Here is an 18,411-nt window from a genome sequence, read left to right as displayed (position 1 = left end):
CAGCCTCATTTACAGACTTTACAACTCAGCATAAACTGGCTTAGAAATTATCTGACTAAAATCAGACTCTCATATAATTTCAAGGCTTTTCCAAAAAAAATAAGGATAGAAATCAAAATTTTAGAGCTCATAAGGAAGGGGTTGACTAGGAGGGCGCCTATCTAGTCCATTTTCCAATAGTGTTTAAAGTGGTACTAGCAACTACTAAGATGAAAGTGTTGGCTACCTTACCATGAGATATACTTCAATGGAAAAATGGTAGCTACCACTACCATATTGGTAGCTAGCTTTACCAGGAATAGCATGGCATCTACCACTATGAGACGGGTAGATACTAGTCCTATACTAGTGGCTCCTAGTCTAAGCAATGGATAATCTAACCACTAGCTAGTAGCTACCAATGTGATCTTGGTAGGTACCAATCTCATAGTGGTAGCTACATTATCTACCAAAGGTAGCTACCATCCTAACACTAATAGCCACTACTATGTGACATTAATTGATCTATCTATGGTTGTTATTAATGCCTAATATCATAAACAAATTTATAGTTAGTAGGGTTCCCTTTATAATAGACAAATAGAAAATAAGTTTAACTCAATGCTACAAAATAAAGTTCGGGTGAATACCATAGTCCATGCTTTTAGATGCATCACAATTGCTTAAGAGCACTAATGATGGTTTGGTTTGTGATTTAACTCCTTAGAATTGGCATCAATATTGTCAAAGCATCACCAAAGCCCACATGGCTTGCAAAATGGATTGCATGCATCTATCTTTGCTTGCAGCAATGTGGCCAAAATAGTACATGTGAAAGGCACAATTGCAGGGCAGCAAAAGCATGCCAAGTGCATCATTTTCAAACTTTGTCAACCCGAAAGCACTACAAACTTTGTGCCGAAATAGTACATGTGAAGGCATAATTACAGGGAAACAAAAACATACCAAGCAGCATCAACCCGCGAGCACTACAAACTTTGTGCAAAGCAAAGGTGCCCATATCCATAAGTGGAACTTGTGGTGGAGGCACAGACCAAAAAAAAAATACTTCTTTTGATCTCCATGCTTCTCACAAAATCCATCTACACACACTCATCCATTTCCTCTATTAAATCTCTTTTGTCTTGAGCCCTAGCCATATCCCCAACTATTGATTCTTTCTCCACAATAATTCCTTGCAATGTTTGGATTGTGAGTGACAACCTAACAATAGTATTTTTAGTTTTCTCCACATACACTACATCCACAATGTCCATGTTGTCTTGTGTCTTTTGTATTGCAACCTTTGCATCCTTCAACTGCCCTGTAAGCTTGTCCACTAGGAGGTTGGCACCTTCATCTTGGTGCACATTTCCATTATGTAATCCAAGCTTCCTTGTAGCTTCATTACACTCTAACAATGCCAAAGGATGCTTGCTTTCAACCATGTTGTAAATAGTATATAAATTTGCAACCAAAAAAAAATGGACATCATCCACTCTAGAGATTGGAGTTTCTTGTCCTTCCTCCAAGTGATCTGAAGTCCTTGTCACTTTCCAAAAACTCTTGAGGGGCAAAGGGAGGAATGGAAAAATGACCATTTTTGCTTCTTTGCCTACGATTTGGATGCATCCATATGTGTGATCGTACTCTCCAAAAAAAAGACCCAATCGACGTGTCCCTTCAGTATATGTATTGAACCTATTCTAGATTCTATCTTTTCATCTCTACATTCTATTTTATTGCCCCTCTTTGGAACCTCCTTAAAGCATTCAAACTGGTCTTTGTTTGTGAATTCCACCTCACTCAAGGATTGTGCATCCACTCCAAAATTGGGAAGGTCGTATACTTCATGCGGTTGGGCTCATGCGGTTGGGCTCATGCCAAAACTTGTCTTCCTTTCAAAAGGCACATAAGGAGTGCACCAGCACATCTTGCCCTATAGAATATAGGAAAAAGGATAAGACATGAATTCATGGGTAGCTAGCCAATAAAATTTTAACTAAAAATGCATGAATGAACAAACATGTATGCTTCAATGCATGCTTGCATGGCTCTACCCTAGGTTTTCAATTCAAGATTGAATGCATTTGTATAAGCTTATGGAGCCTGAATGGATGCATAAAGATCTAGCCTCTAATCTGTGTTTTCTTCAAAGCAAGCTTATAAGCTTATAGACCTTGGAAAAAAATAGTACTATATGTAAAGACAACTAATAACAGTAAAAAACATGAATGCATGCACTAGTAATACATAAGGCTAAGAAACTTAGTAAAACACATGAATGCATGGGGTAGTAACTCTATGTTGGGAGTGGCAATAGCTGCCATATTTGAAGGTGTAGAGGACTTGCGTGGAGTACTAAAGACCTTCTTTGTCCTCTTCATGGGCAGGGGGTGTTAATGGTGTGGACAAAGGGGAGTCTGAGGATGGAGGAGAGGGAGAGGCCTTGCATGGAGTAGTGAAGAACTTCTTTGTCCTCTTTGTGGTAGAAGATATTGGTGGTGTAGACAAAGCGCAGTCTGAGGGTGGATGAGATGGAGAACGGTTTTTCTTCCTCCTCCCTATTGACATGCCTTCCTTTGCTTCAATTAGATGAATTGCTTGGCCATCCACACTGGCCACCCTCTGTAATCGTCAATAAACAGGCTTCATGATTGCATGATAAGGTTTTGGTCCCCCACTACTTTCACGCACATAGTGAGACTAAAATTTCAAAAGAGTGAAGATTTTGCATCAATTATTACAAAATATTCTTATTGTTCACTCACCTAGCTACCAAACATCCCACCCCCTTGCTACCAACCCCAAAATTAGGTAGCTAGTGTACCACCTATTCATGCATATACTCAAGAACCAAATGTATGCATGGCCTCTCCACTAGAGCGAGCCTGGTCACCAATGCATGGACGCTTGCCCTTCTTCTTCTATTTTTTGTAAAGAATTTCAACCATCTTCATGTGATCCATAAATCCTGGTTGAGTCGTCATTGCTCGATCAAGATTCTTGGCAATCCTCACTACTTGCCCCAAAATCTGCATGGCCTCATTTTCTAGCTACCCTTCTATCAAAATCTCTATGCAGCCACTTGCTTTGCCATTTTTCAAAGCCAAAGCATTGTATATATCTTTGCATAAAGTGTCAAGAAAGGGCTTGAATCCCAGCGCTTTGAATGAGCACCTTAGATTATCCTATCTAGCAAAATAAAGTTGCAGGTAAAAGACTCCTCTACAAAGCGATGCTCTATTGACAAGGTTATGTATGTAGCACCTACAATAAATATGCCCCATTCAAAGTCATAAAACTAAGAAAATCTTAGTGATAAATGACCACAAAATATTATAGATTAACATGATGACAACTTAAATTTATAAGCTAATATGATACACTACGGCCATATAACAATGCAATCGAGCAAACTAAAATGCGATCAAGCAAATACAAAACAGCCAAGAGTTTACCATAAACAAAAACAATAAAACAATGATGTTGTCTGTAATCTTGCCCATTGTAAGTAGCTAAGTCATTCCCAAGATCGAATACAGAGGATTTAAACCCCATTGTAAGAGAAAGGGTGTAAAGGTGGATCCGAATGTCAAGCAAAATTACATTGAAAACAAGTCATTATGAGCATAAAACCAAGCAAACTCAAATAGTAAAACAATGATACAACACATAATCTTGCTCGTTGCAAGTACATAAGCTACTGACAATATCAAACGCAAGGTTTTTGATCCCATTGTAAGACCAAGGGAGTAACCATGGATCCAAATGTCAAAAAAGATTACATTAACAGCAAGTCACTTCTCTGTTTGTAAATAACGAGGCTATGTCGAGGATCATAATGGAGAGAGAAACATATAATTTGATAGCTTGTAGTATGTTGGAGCTATGCTAAACCTAAAAGCACTCCAAGAAGTAGGAAAAATCATGGGCAAATCAAACAACGTACATGCTATCTATACCTCAAGTAGGACCGATGAGTCAAACAGAAGGTGTGTCATCTAATTTTTTTCCTAAATTATTGTGGAAGTAAGAGATTGTATTAAATCAGAGCAACCCACAATAATGTCTAAGCCCCAACCCCCTAAACTACCTCTAGGGTAGGATGCACTAGATGGTGAATCAAACCTTGCAATTAGTCTCTATCTACTCTACACACCCGATATGCAAGTAGGATACGTCAAAAATGCATCAAACAAGAATATGTTAACTGAGCCAACGTCAGTTAATCGGAGCTACTAAAGTTCCAAGCCTTACAAATTTACATCAAAAACGAATGCAAAGAACTAGTAAAGATTGGAGTTAAACATTTTTCCAAAATATCCGTGTATTGTAATTTCTTGATTTATTTCAATCCATTGTAATAATTGCAATGTGTTACGGGCTTGATGAGAGTTCCAAGCTATAAAGAATACGTCAGTTAATGTGCCTAGGTTGCAAATACAGTAAGCTGTTGAGCCCTAAAGGCCTTGGGTGCCCGTACAATGCACATCTAAACTCTAGGTATATAAGGCAATATGTAAATGGAATTAGGGTTCTCAGTCTCAGTCGTTGAGACCACTTGTAGTGAGAGCTCATGAAGTGTGTGGATATGGAGTCCTTGAGCTTCTCCTTGCTCATGTGACTTGATTAACATGAATCAATGTTTAATTCTCTTTCACTATGCCTCTTTCACCCTCTTATGATTATCTATGATACTTTGATTAGCGAGATCTTAACTCATTAGTGATTAATCCTACTCTTATTTCCCTTTATTATTTGTGTCTGCATGTAAGTTTGATTGGAGTGTGGATGCTCAATAGATCTATGTGTGCACTTGTGATTAGTGTTTTGCATGCTGGAATTAGTGATGTGTACGTCATTACAAGCGTTAGTGTATGTGATTGCGTTTATTTGAGATGAAGAGAAGTGGATGTGGAGATTGTCAATCTTTGTGTCTTAGCTCCTTCATAGGCCAAGAGGCTCACTCTGTAGAGTCACCATTTGTGTTTCCATGATTAGCTAACTAATTGTGTGAGTGTTTCCATGTCCTAGTAGCCGGGTAGCTCATCACTCCAGATTGGCATTTATTGTTTGGTCATTGGAGCTATGCTACGATGGTACCCCCAATAGAATACAAGTACACATAATTTGAAAACGTTTAAGAAATTTATATTTTTGTAGTTTAAAGTATAATTAATCACCTACATGTAACTAGAGAGAGGATTTTTAACATTTTATGCACTAGTAACTTGTGTATGGCAGAAATTGATAACATAGTGAGCATTTCATTAAGAATAAGTTCCTAATGAGCATAGAAATAGTACTTAATTTGAGAAAGCAACATATCAATTTACACCTAGCTAATTTGGTATTGACAACACTTGAAAAGAGAGAGAAATAGAATAATTGATAACAGTTGAGGACCGGATTTACATGGAGCTGGTCCCCCTCCAAAAAGGCTTTGTATTATAGCTTCTCCCATCAAAGGAGACTTTTGTACAATATAATCTTTGTGTTCCTTGACAAAACTTGTTGGTGCAATGAAGATGGAAGCTTCATGCACTAGATTATGCTTGAAAAAAAAAACACACCTATTTTCCCTAGCCTCAATCCCAAGACCTCACACACCTTCAAAAACAGTGAGAGCTAGCAAAGAACGAGGATGATTGAGAGGAAGAAGATGTATCTTACGAGAAAGAAGTATTCTGATCACATCATAGCTTATCTTAGTAATTAGCATGGTAGAGGAGATCAGCATGCCATTGAAGCTTGGCTCTTGGTTGGATTTGCATTCCATAGCCAAGAGTTGTTGGTGTAGGCCTTTACTTCTCAATGCTTGGAGAAGGAGATGGAGTTCTTCTTTCACACATGAGTTGTGTGTGTGTGTGTGTAGCAATGTGTTGGACTAAAAATGCTCACTCTCTCTCTATTTGGTCGACCCCTCTTGCTTTTTGCTCTTGCGGGCTTCCCATTGGCTCCTGCAAAGCTTAGGCAATCACAAATTAGAAGCATAATTGATAGTCTTGTGACATGTGTCCCCCTTTCCCCTTTTGTGAGCGCTTTAGGTAATTAAATAATTCATTTAAACTCTCATTGGACCTTTTAGTCTTCTGGCCAATAGGAATCAGGCAAGCCATTGGGTTATTGGATGCTCATTGGCTTGGTAGACTGTCCATTAATCTTCTAAGAAGCTTAATTTCTATTGGTTCTTTTATCAAGAATTTTTAAATTGATTAAATTAATTTTACTCTAGCCTAATTCTCATTGGTCCACCTCTATGGCCATCCAATAGGATTTGAGGGGAAATTGGGGACAAGTGGTCTAGGAGCCTGCTATGTGGCCATTCTTCCCTTTGGGGAGAGCTTGGGAGTGTGTGTGTGTGTGTGTGTGTGTGTGTGTGTGTGTGTGTGTGTGTGTGTGTTTCTCTCTCATTCCCTACTATTAGGGTTCGTCTCCTCCTTCCTACGAATGTAGAAAGACTTTTTAGTCTTCCCATGACCATCCAATTTTCCTCTACTTTGGGCATTGGACAATTGAATTAAATTTAAGAACTTAAGCTTATAGAAGTCTTAATGGAGCTGAACCTTAGGTCTTTTAAGCCCCATTGAAGCACATTTCTCTTTTGCAGACTATCCCCCTTTGGATCCCTATTTTTCCTCCTTTGGATTCCTGACAGAGACCGTTTTGGCAAGCTTACCAATATTTTAGTGTTTACTCCCTTGGTACTTCCCCATATTTAATTGATCAGTTTAACATGAGAAAATCATTTGGGAGAATTAGATATTAGTTTTTATGACAAAATATGTGACTACAAGCTAGAGAGGGGTGTGATCGTAAGCTATAGAGAGTGTTTGATTGTATGTAGGTAGACATATAGTGTGTGTGTGTGTGTGTGTGTGTGTGTGTGTGTGTGTGTGTGTGTGTGTGTGTGTGTAGATGACTAGATTGAGGGAGAGATTTATGTGAAAAGATGGCGATATCAATTTGTAACGTAATCAATCAACATTTTTTTCGTTTTATAAGTGTATCTTATCGATCAATAAGTTTATTATTTGATACTTTATCAATCAATAAGCTTATTAATCGATTAATTAGTGGTCTATTCATGTATTCAGTCATATATATGTAATGTAGTGCAACATCAAGTCACCTAAAAAGTTAACAAGTCAAATACTCTTCATCAAGGGAGCTCTTTATCAAGGCACCACAATTGGGCCCTCAAAAGTTTCTCCAAAGTATACGTCGTTGCTTTTTTTTTTTTGCAATTCCCACATTATTTGGGATAATATTGTATTAAGAAAAACAAGAAAGATAAAATCTAGCCCATGCAAAGAAAATTTTTCCATGGACCTAAGGGGTTACAATTTCTTCCACTTTTGTAGGGAGCCAACAACCCATCTAGAAATTCATACAACCAGAACCACAAAAGATTGGCAAAATAGTTTCTACTTTCTTTCCTCTCTTTTTTTATAAGACTAGTACTAGTGGATGAGCTAGGGGTATATATAAGATGACTAAGAAGGTCGAGTTTTTCCACGAGCGGTCACTAGTGACTACGTGCATCAAATTTTTCTCGATGGTTGAAACCTCATGCACAAACCCATCGAGTTTACTTTGATCCTCCATTGGGCTGAGAAGGATGACTTGGTGTTTAGGTGGGTCAACCCCTACATTGCTATGATCTTGGATTTTACGGTACATCATAGCATCATACTCTTAACACACAAACTTTTCTATGTTCCTCATATTTGCCCGATGTTATTGGGTAAGTGTCTGTACTGGTTGCAACCTCAGTCCCGATCTTATCACCCCCTTCCATTAGCATGCTTGGTGTTACCTTCATGGGATGCTTGAGATCTCTATCATCTCGCTTCCATGTTGGTTTTGACCGTGGATTTCATCTCAGCCCCAACCATGGAGCAATTTCTAGCATAATGTCCAATTTTGCAACATTTGTAGCAAGCCATGGGGAATGAAGTGAATGCCAAATGTTGTTGAAAGGCTCCAAATCACCCCATATCAAGATCCACAAACTTCAAACGAGTGTGTCCATATTCCATAGGATGCACACCTTGGTTTCCAAGCCGGATCTCATCCTCTGTAGCTTCGGCATGAAAAGCAGTCGGCCCAATCAGGTGGCTATAGACTAAACGTGATCATGCAACCAAAGTGGGAGCCCTTTGAAGGTAACCCATACTAGATAGGGGTGCATGACCTCTTTATTGAGGAAAGATTTGGGGTTCACGACATGATGTATGCAAATGACAATGCACCCATACTACTCCCTTGATAACCAAATCCTAGACCGCCTATTCCGAGGCACATGCACTAACATAAAACCCTTTGCCCATTGTTGTAAAGTGTTGCAACTCATTCCTATTGTTTAACACTATAGCTACCCGATCCCACAACCCTCGAGTCATCATCTGTTTGTCCATGAAATAGAGTCCTATCGAATGCGAGCAACAAGCCTTCAAGCTCTAGAGAGAACAATTGGGTTAAAGTCAATTTGCATCATAGCACCACCAATGCCTTTTCCTTAACTGAAAGCATTCACACGTTGCAAAAACTTTTCTCTCAACTGTGCTTGCCAAATGGGGCTGGCTTGAAAGCTTTTTCATGCACCCTTGTGTAGGAGCAATGCCCAATAGTGTGCATAGCATAAACATCGTGTTTCATGATATACCTAACGTGCTCACAAGCATAAGACCCCAAACCAAAATATTTTCACATTTGCAAAGTTGTAAGCATATAGACATGGCCCTTGTTGCAAAGAGCACAAGCAATAAGAACCTCACTTGTATGGACATCATCAACACTCCAAGCCCAAGAAGCTATCATATAAATTTCCAAGGCATTGTCTCCCAAGGAAGAACCATCATCATGCTACAAGCATTGAGTCAAAGCTCAAAGATGAGGATCAAGGGTCCATAATTGTGAACAAATTTACCAACCAACCAAGTGTTGTAGCCCAAGCAGTCCGCACACCTAGAAGAAAATCCCAATGTATACTTATAGGATAAGAATGTGTGCCTAGAGGGTGCAATTGAGAGTTTTTGTGTCAGAGGCAGAGTTACAACCATCACAAGGTTGTCCCAACTATCCGGTAGAGAGGATAGTATAAGGAGGGCTCTCACTTCCTTATACTATAAGGAGAGCTTGCACTTCCTCCTCAAAATTGACCTTCACCGATCGAAGGCGACTTATGTTGGTATTAAAGTTGTTTAGGTGTTCTGCAACTGAACTACTCTCTACCATTTTTCGATTGAACAAGTGCTTCATGAGAAATACCTTATTGGATGCCGATGGTTTCTCATAAAGGCCGTCAAGTGACTTCATCAAGTCCTCCGTGGTCTTCATCTCCAAAATGTTAAAGGCCACCGTAGACACCAAGCTTAGCCGGATTGTTCCGAATGCCTTTCAATCAAGGACAATTCATACTTCATCTGCCATTGTTGCGGGCTTCTGTACAAGAACGCCGGGTGGTAAATAAAGGTCCTTTTGATTGAGATAGTCTTCAATATGCATCTTCCGGTGTTGATACTTTTTGTCATTAAACTTCGGCATTTTGAGCTTACTTTCCTTCACCACTACTCCCACTCAATTCAAGGAATCCTTTCCTTGAGATACTTTAGCTATGAGAAAACCTTGCTCTAATACCAATTGCTAGGAAATAGAAAGCAGCTAAGTAGATATTAGAGTAGTTTACTTAATGGAGAGAGAGTCTTCATACACAAGAGATTAGAAAGAGAAAGAAAGAAAGAAAGAAAGAGCTTTTAACATCTGTAAAAAGGCTGAAGTCGAACTATGAGACAAATCAAAGTACATGAGGTGGGTGTCCGCTATGTATCTGTAAAGGATAATAGGTACAAAAGTAAAAGTAATTATCATGTATAATGACTGGGGGAGGAAAGTGATACAAGGGTGAGGGTGGAGCTCCAAAACTGAGGAAAAGATGCAATCCTATATGTTCTATCCAGTATTGTAATCAAGGTATAATACATAATGCATGGGTGGTGAGAGTGTGAATAGTCCTCGTAAGATGGCGGTTGATCTATAAAAGCACGGATGCATCTCTCCTCCAAAGATCTATAGTAGTGCTCCTGGATCTCGCTCTAATGTAGGTGAGGCACCCTACCTCCATGCGTACGTGGGCGCCTGCGAGCTCGGGCCTCCTCAGCCTGCTGTAGAGTCACTCCTCTCGCTATGGTCCTCTAAAATCATTTGTTCAAAGCAACTAATTTTCAATGCATTTAAAAACATAGTCTACTACTAATTCGAGACTCGACCTCTCAAACCACACAAGTAAACATTAAGTCAAAAGGGTATGGTTGTAGAAAATTGTAGTGAGATTCAAAAATTAATGTTGCCAATGCATCTAGAGCATGTCAAAACCCTTGGTTAAACTCCAAGATTATACATATCCGAGTTCGTATGAGAGAGGAATCCAAAAACTATATTTTTGGAGCTAAAACAACTAGACAATGAGTTGCATTGTCTGTTTCTACATGCTTCTCCTTTACCCAAATCTACCAAACCCTCAAACATCATGTTTTGCACAAGCTTAAATTACATCTTAAACCTCAAAATTAATGCACCCAAATTTGAGCACTCACCGTGCTTTCAAAAGTGTATCATAATTACAATGCAAGAAACAAAAAACCTGGAATTTTATGTACACAGTTCAATGTATATAGAGAAGTTGTATACAAGATAGCACCAAAAGGATGAGGAATTTGCAAAACAATTCGTCTAAGCAAGATAGCAACCAAAGGATGAGGAATTTGCAAAATGTTTCTTTTGCAAAGTTATAAACCACATCAAAACGGAGAGGCACCATGAACCGAAAACTCAGATCCGCAATCTTCTACAAGAAAATCGACTTGGAAAACATCGATCACGCACAGTTTTTTGTGCACCTTCACCTACACACTATTTACACTCTCTTCTACGCTTACACAAGAGCATACCTCACTCTCAACTAAGCTCACAAGCTCCCATTGCATTCTCACAAAGCTTTGAAGCTTTCTTGATTCCTCTCTGTGACCAAGCTAACAACCACCGCACTAATACCAATTGAAGAGTGTACACGAGAGCGTGTTGTTAAAGAAGAGGAAAAGATACACACAATGGATGGAGCAAGCTCCTCCCAATGTGATAGTGAGAGCTCTCTTTATTGCTTTGTATATAAGGGTAAAGATTAAGGGTACACAAAGTGGGCAATCAAAATGTCCGGCCTTGAGGAAGAAGCACACCCCCTTTATCCCAACGTTGTATAACAAGATTAAGGGTAAACAAAGAGGGCAATCGAAGCGTCCGGCCTCAAGTAAGAAGCACACTACCTTTATCTCAACAATGCTCAATTTTCTCGCGAGTTCATCCATTGCTCCTCTCTCATCTTCTCTATTGTTGCTCCTCTTACTTGAGTGCATGCATAGCAATCTATTATAGGGGGGTGCATGTGTTCTCCTCACTCTACTTGATTGTTATCAAAACTATGAATGTTTGCTTATGTTGTTCGTATGCCTGCCATTTTTGGTGATTTTGCCGGTTCACTAGGGTTCCAACTATTGCCATTGATGGAGTTCAACAGATTGATGTTTGCAAATGGTTATATTGATTTACATGGAGAAAAAGGAAATCTTAGATAGGTCTAAAGCTTAGATACATTGCATGTGGATTATATGCCCCTTACTCTCTCGTCCTCTAGAGGTTGTGTCCTGTAGGCATTCACTTGCTTCAACACTTTCATGCCCTTGGGCTTTGCTATCTACATTTGGGACCACTATGCTCTTCAATATTTCCTCTCATGGGATTAGAAATCTTGTATTTCTACTAAATTTTGACTCCCCCCTCTATGTTCACTAGCGATTAAGATCCTGTGCCCTCTTCATAAATAAGTTGTGAACTTCCCCTTTACTTTCATCTCCAATTCTCCTCATCTAGCACTGATACCAACCTGGTGGCCCCTCTATTATGTCAGCAACGAACAAACAAACAAAAGGTTGCAGACCGATCACCTTCAACCCATAGGAAGCGAAATATGTCAAGAATCCTTTTGCTCTAAGGCTAAGACCATAACCTTCAAATTATGAGCCAGAGTCGGCCATAGCTTTGAGTCCGACTTCATTGGAAAAAGGCCCATGTACGATAGAAATATATTTTCTAGGTTTTCTCAAGATTATACCCCAAATGCTCCTGGCGTAAAATAAACTGCAATAATCAATCAGTAAGTGTTCCCCCGACCTACAATGGAGGTGTAATTAGTCCAGCTACAACCTGTATATTAATTATACTTATCTATTTAGAGATTACGTTATCAGAATCTGGAACCCTAGGATACTTGACCGAACACCAAAAGTAAGCGATATCCCATATCAGTAAGAGGTTACCCAAGCACCGGTTTCTCAAAAGCATGAAGTACACAAGGTCTATCTATCTATGTACAGGTGGGTAAAAATTAAATCTATCTATGTATGTACAGGTGGGTAAAAATTTCTACAAACAGCTAGCTAGCTATATTCAGAGGCCACAAAAACACAAAGTCAAAAAAGGACACTAACTCAACAGGGTACATGAGAGCATCAGAAGTTTTTAACCCTGCCGCTACACTTAAGAGATCCCAAATATTAAGAACATCAGATAAAACCCCTTTTAATTACCCTTATGTATACCTGTGAAGTAGCCACAGCTCATTCGGCTTGGCCATGATACTCCCACTCTAACAGAAGTTTCTTACAGAGTATATGAGCAAGGCAAACTACTTGCTTCTTGAGCTTCTTGCTCGGCTTGAGATTATCTTTTAGATAGTCGAAGTCAACACCTTCAGGTACACTGGGGACTGCAAGAAGATGTCACTTGAGCGTAACATAGATGGGCAACTCTTCTGTATGATAATATTTGCATGGGGAGCTACCAAGGAAAAGGCTTAAGGCTTCTGTGATGTCAGCTCGGTGACGTGTACGCGTGCATAATCAAATTATTCCACAGTTATTATTGCAGGACTCGGCACCCTTTACATAATCACATACTACATACCTGGCTACTTTTAAATAAAACCTTTAAACAACTCCCCCCCCCCCCCCCCTGGCTGTGCCACCCTCCCTCTCCCTGTCTCTTCCCTCGCGCACACAGACGGCTTGAAAATCCCCACGTAGCCTCTACAAGAGCCCTTGATCAACAATCTTCTCTCAGCACAGAGAGAGAGAGAGAGAGAGAGAGAGAGAGAGAGAGAGAGAGAGAGAGAGAGAAATGAAATGAAATGAAATGTTATATTAACGTCTTCAAAAGGCCATAATGACCTATGAGACCCGAAAGTTACAAAGTGGTGGATCTGATACAAAGTCAGAGTAACAAAATAACCTAACAACAGTACAAAACAAAGATATATACTATGGGGTCCTAAGTTGATCGATGTGAACCAAGCAAAAGACTAAGCAAAAAATGGGTGGCTTGTTGGGATAGCTGAATCACAAGAGATCTAGCATCGGTCGTTGGCGGATCTCATCAATTTCCTCCATGGTTAGTAGTCTGACCGGGCGTCGTGCATGCCTGGCCAGCGTGCTCCGAATTTTCTGTCGTAGCCTCCGTCGATGCTGTGTAGTTCTTCGCAGTCGCGGGCACCTGGATTTCCCCAATTCAATCGCTCGGTCAATCAATGTGCCTCTGGTGTGAGACGAGGGGGGGGCTCTGCTGTGGGAGTGGCTCATGCGGCTGTCCCGTGTCTGCTCTGAAGAATCTGTGATCCGTCTTTGAGACTGGCTAGCCTCGCCATTCATCAGGCTATCTCTGTGTCTGCGCAGCTCGAGCAAGAACAAACCCAGACATCTCTGATCTTCGTATCCCATGACTCTTGAGAGTGGTCCAAAACCTTCTCTGAACAAGCAATGGAAGCGGCCTCGTATCTCGTAGTAGACGGGGCAGCGACATGTATAGTGTAGCTCTGTCTCAGGTTCCATGTTACACAAGGGGCATGTCCTGTCCTCTGCTGGTACTCCGCTGTATCTCCTAGTCTCAATCCGCAACTGGTGAGAAGATGTGGGTAACTGGCCAATAGCACATCGTATCCCATGAGACAAGTGGGTATCCATGTATCTGGGTCTCGCCACAAAACCATCTTCCGTAAGCTGGAGAAGGTGGTCTTTGTAGAAAGCCATCTTCGTGCCCAATTCCTGTGCTGGTTGTATCCATGTCCTTCTGGTGTCTAGCTGGGTCAGGTCTTGGCGTATGAGCTTGGTGATCTCTGACTGTGTAAGAGTGAGAGATGGTGCATCCAATGAGTAATGGAATGGTGGCAGCCGGTCTATGCTGAACCCATGTGCCTGAAACCATGATGTCATCTCCCCATACCAGCATGTTGTATCTCCTTGTATGGCTAACTGTCGAGAGGATTCAAGTGCTATGCGAGCATATCTGTCTCTAGGAAGTTCCCGTGTGCAGTTTATGAAGGAGACTGATCTGGTGAGCGCCTCCACCACAAGTGGGGGGGCCGCTAGCTCTGCTCGGATAATGGCCCGTGGTACTGATGCCTTGGCTCTAATGAGCCGCGAGATCATAGAGACGAGAGGTTTCTCCATGTTCCCCCATCCGTCTGAGCGGCCCGTCCTCCCGTGGTGATCCAGTGAAGGTCCCCATATCTCGGTTCCATAGAGCAATGCTGAAGCCACCAAGGTGTCAAAGAGCCAGAGCTTCGTCCGGGGTTCCTGAAACTGAACCTGCGAACACATCCTCTCCAATCTACCCAATGCTACGTGGGCTCTAGTAAGTCTGGTTTTTGCTACTCTTCTAAGTGAGAATGTAGGTCCGCTAAAAACCACTCCAAGGTAAGTGTAAGCATCTGTGTACTCCACAGTCTCCTGGCCGTATGTGAGTGTAGGTGCTGACCTCCTGATCCACTGTGGGGTGGTATTTAACACCATAACCTTGGTTTTACCCAGGTTGACAGACAAACCACTTTCGTGGGCAAACGTATGCAGAGCATCCAATTGACGTTGCATTCCCTCTGGGGATTCGGAGATCAACACTATGTCATCAGCATATAACAAAAGTGGAATCCATGTCCCTGCCAACTGAGCACCTTTATCCCCATCGCTGTCAATGTAGTCAGAAATCTCATCCACATACATACCGGAAAGAGTGGGAGAGAGCGGGCAGCCATGCTTCACCCCAATAGTGGAGTGAACCGGTGTAGAAAGTCCCTCCGGGGTGCGTACATGCCCTACTACTGATCTGTACAATGCCATGATCCCCCAAATGAGTTCTGTGGGTACTCCCATTTCTTGTAATCTGCGCATCAGTCTAGCTCTGGGTACCGTGTCGAAAGCTTTGCGGAAGTCCACAAAGCTACAATAGATCCGTCTCCCATGAGATCTGCCTTCCTCGATGATGGCCATGAGTGTTAGGATATGGTCAAGAGTAGAGAAGCCTCTCCTGAATCCTGCCTGCCCAGTTGCACGTATTCCTTCCGTCTCTGCCCATCTACTCAGCTGTTGCTCAAGAATGGATGCATACAACCGTGCCAGTGTGTGCCCAATCATAATAGTGCGATAATTCCCAAGCTCCATGGGGTCTCCTGATTTGAAGATAGGTACGATTGTAGATAGGCTCCAAGTGTCCGGTAGGCCCTCACACATGGCACGGTTAAACATAACTGCTAGAAGCTCTGCTAGTAGGTCTTTGGCATGCATGAAATGCTCAGCTACTAGGCCCTCATGATCATATGCTCTCCCAGTCTTCATCCTGTCAATGGCTTTCTTCACCATCTCAGCAGTGAAAAAGACACATGTATGTGGGCATGGGTCGGGGGGGTTGGGGAGGGGCGGCTGTCCAGGTACTGTGTACAAAGATGATGCGTACTAACCCCAGGTCTCTGTGGAGGAAATAGCAGAGGGGGGGGGACTACTCATGAAAGAGCCGCCACGCCTCACGCAAGTCTTGACTCAAGAATAGCTGATATAGATCCTGCTCGAGTCTAGCCAAAAAAGCCCTCTTCTTCCGCCGCACCAGGCGTCGGAAGTCCATCTGTGACTGTCTGCGAGTGACGTCCCCCAACAGCACCTCCCTCTGAAGTTTGGCTCTAGTCTGGCGGCACTCCTCATCGTACCAGTTGTTCTGAGGCATGCTCCCAAATCAGCGGCTCTGCTCAGGCTGGGTGTGTGGGTATGCTTCAGCTGCTGCCTCATGTAATGTCTGTGTTAGTATAGTAGGTAGCTCCTCCAGAGGTCGCCTCGGGTCCTTAGTGCATAGGCGTCTATAGATTCCGTCCATGTATACAGAGTCCGTCTCCCTTGTGAATGTGTAGCGAGTAAGGGCTGCTACTCGTGGCCTGTGTGCTACACTGAAATGGAAGGAGATGGTCATTGACACCAAAGCATGATCCACCGCCACCCCGACCGGTCTGGGCCCAACTGTGAGATCCTGGATACTAGAGATGAGATTCAGTTGTGCCACGACATAGTCCACCGTGCTGGCTCCATGTCTGTGTGGGAAGCATGTAAAACCTCCCGCAGAAGGAAATCTCTGTAGGCCGTTCAAGATGGCCAATCCATGTGCAGTGCCCATGTCTATCAGGTGTCGCCCATACTCAGTATATTCCATATCGTGTGATAGTCTGGAAAGGACCGTCTCTGCCACATCTATCTCTCTTAGCATCTCCTCTGAAGTATCATAAAACACTGCCTAGTGATGGGCAATCCTAGCATTGAAGTCCCCGAGGATGATAATGTCACCGACCCTAGAGAACTCCCATATGTCATCATCCAAAATAGAGAAAGGGGACTCTCCTCTGGGTGGTGCATAAACTGATGTACTCGGGGGAAAGTAACAAATAGCTAGATAGAGGTATCTGTCTGTCTCTGCTTTCAGTCTCACCCACATGTACCTAGCCTGCTCGTCCCTGCGGGCTATATATATCAGTGGCTACAGATCCTCTCTAAATAACACTGCCACTCCTCTCGAGCCCCGCCCTCTGTGCTCTGAGCGTGTCTCCTGTCTATAGGCTGTCTCCCACCTATATCCACTGATGTGAGGCATGGATTGCCCAGGGGCCTGGTGTGTCTCAGAGTAGAAGATGATGTCTATTCCAGTAAAGCTATCCTCGAAAGCACCCACATCAAGACGCATAGATCCATTGCAGTTCCAGGCAGCTACTTTGAGTGTGGTCCCATAAGTCTCGCACCGTCATGTGGAGCGTCGGTCAAGTATTACCACTTTTCCGTCTCGGTAAAAAGAGATCTTGCCTTTTCCCCTTGCCGCTCTAATCTCCGGCATTACTTCCTGCATATGAGCGATCTACGAGAGGGTGAGATCGTCCCCGAGAAAGATGCCAATCTCTTAACGAGTTGGTCTTTTCTTCAAGAATGACTTCTTTGCTTCCATGGAGGGAAAACGGAGGATGAGTGCTCTTTCTTTTGAGGTTTCTCCACTGCCTCCATTTTTCTTTATGTTGCCCACTCTCCATGCCCTTGTGTGTGTCGGCTCATGAATCCCCATCAAGGCTGTGAGTTCTTTTACTTCTTCGTCCACATTGCCTTTGTCTTTAAGGCCGCAAATTCTCACATGTAAAGCGCGCACCCTTCTCCTCTGCTCCTCCTCTAGTGTCTGGTTAATCATGTTGTTGGGTGTGGACGTGGGCATTATCTCCTTGTCTTTTCCTTTCTGGGCCACCTTGATCCATTTCTCGGCTTCATTCGCCTTCTGTTGGGTTTTGGTAAGAACATCCACCCAAGAAGTCGTCATTTCTTTGTGCTGTTCTTCTCCCTCTTTGATGGCCCGTACTTGTTCCTTGATCGTGTTGATTTCTTCAATTACTGAGGGTTGTAGTTCGCCCTCTTCCAGTGTGTTTCTTGATCGGGCTTCGGAGAGTTCTTTCTTGAGTGACGTGATCTCTTCCTCTTGGGTCGTCACTCGGTCTTCCAGCGTGCTTATCTTGCTCTCTTGGATCAGCACACGTCCTTCGAGAATGTTTATTGTGCCCCAGAGCTTGCGGTTCATCTTGGTGATGGTCTCCGTCATTTCCTCTTTGCATTTTTGAATGGCATCCTCTAGGGGGTCGGCTTTATCATTCGTCTTCCTCATGCTTGATCGCCGTCCGCAAGGGGGTTAGATGCGCGTGTGCACCCACCCTAGCAGTGGGTGCGGCTGTTGGGCGTGTGGGGGAGTCGTCCGCAAGGGAGTCGCTAGATGCACGTGTGCACCCCCACTAGCGACGGTCTCGGCGAGTGGTGGAGCGCGAGGCGGTACGGCCCGGGGGGAAAGCGTAGTTATAGGTTGGAGAGAGAGAGAAGGGGGGGGGGGGGGGGGGGGGGGGGGGGGGGGGGGGGGGGGGGGGGGGGGGGGGGGGGGGGGGGGGGGGGGGGGGGGGGGGGGGGGGGGGGGGGGGGGGGGAGAGGGGGGGGGGGGGGCACGGGGGGGGGGGGGGGTGGGGCACGGGGGGGGGGGGGGGGGGGG

The 18,411-nt window shown here is 43.1% G+C and overlaps 1 protein-coding gene across 1 annotated transcript; it reads right to left on the bottom strand.

Moving 5' to 3' along the window:
* Window positions 1-1,082: 1,082 nt before the first annotated feature.
* Window positions 1,083-1,580, bottom strand: LOC147438450 (uncharacterized). The gene has a single exon (XM_086484539.1). The coding sequence runs from the start codon at window positions 1,578-1,580 to the stop codon at window positions 1,083-1,085; it is 498 nt and encodes a 165-aa protein (XP_086340665.1).
* Window positions 1,581-18,411: the final 16,831 nt, after the last annotated feature.

The sequence above is a fragment of the Adiantum capillus-veneris genome, chromosome 16, assembly GCF_014529385.1.
Source record: "Adiantum capillus-veneris isolate H3 chromosome 16, ASM1452938v2, whole genome shotgun sequence".
NCBI lineage: Eukaryota > Viridiplantae > Streptophyta > Polypodiopsida > Polypodiales > Pteridaceae > Adiantum > Adiantum capillus-veneris.
The sequence above is the reverse complement of the archived record's forward strand: the minus strand, read 5'-3'. Positions and strand labels throughout refer to the sequence as shown.

Coding starts and splice junctions, on each gene's coding strand:
- LOC147438450 (XM_086484539.1), bottom strand. CDS start 1,580: ATGGTCATTTTTCCATTCCTCCCTTTGCCCCTCAAGAGTTTTTGGAAA.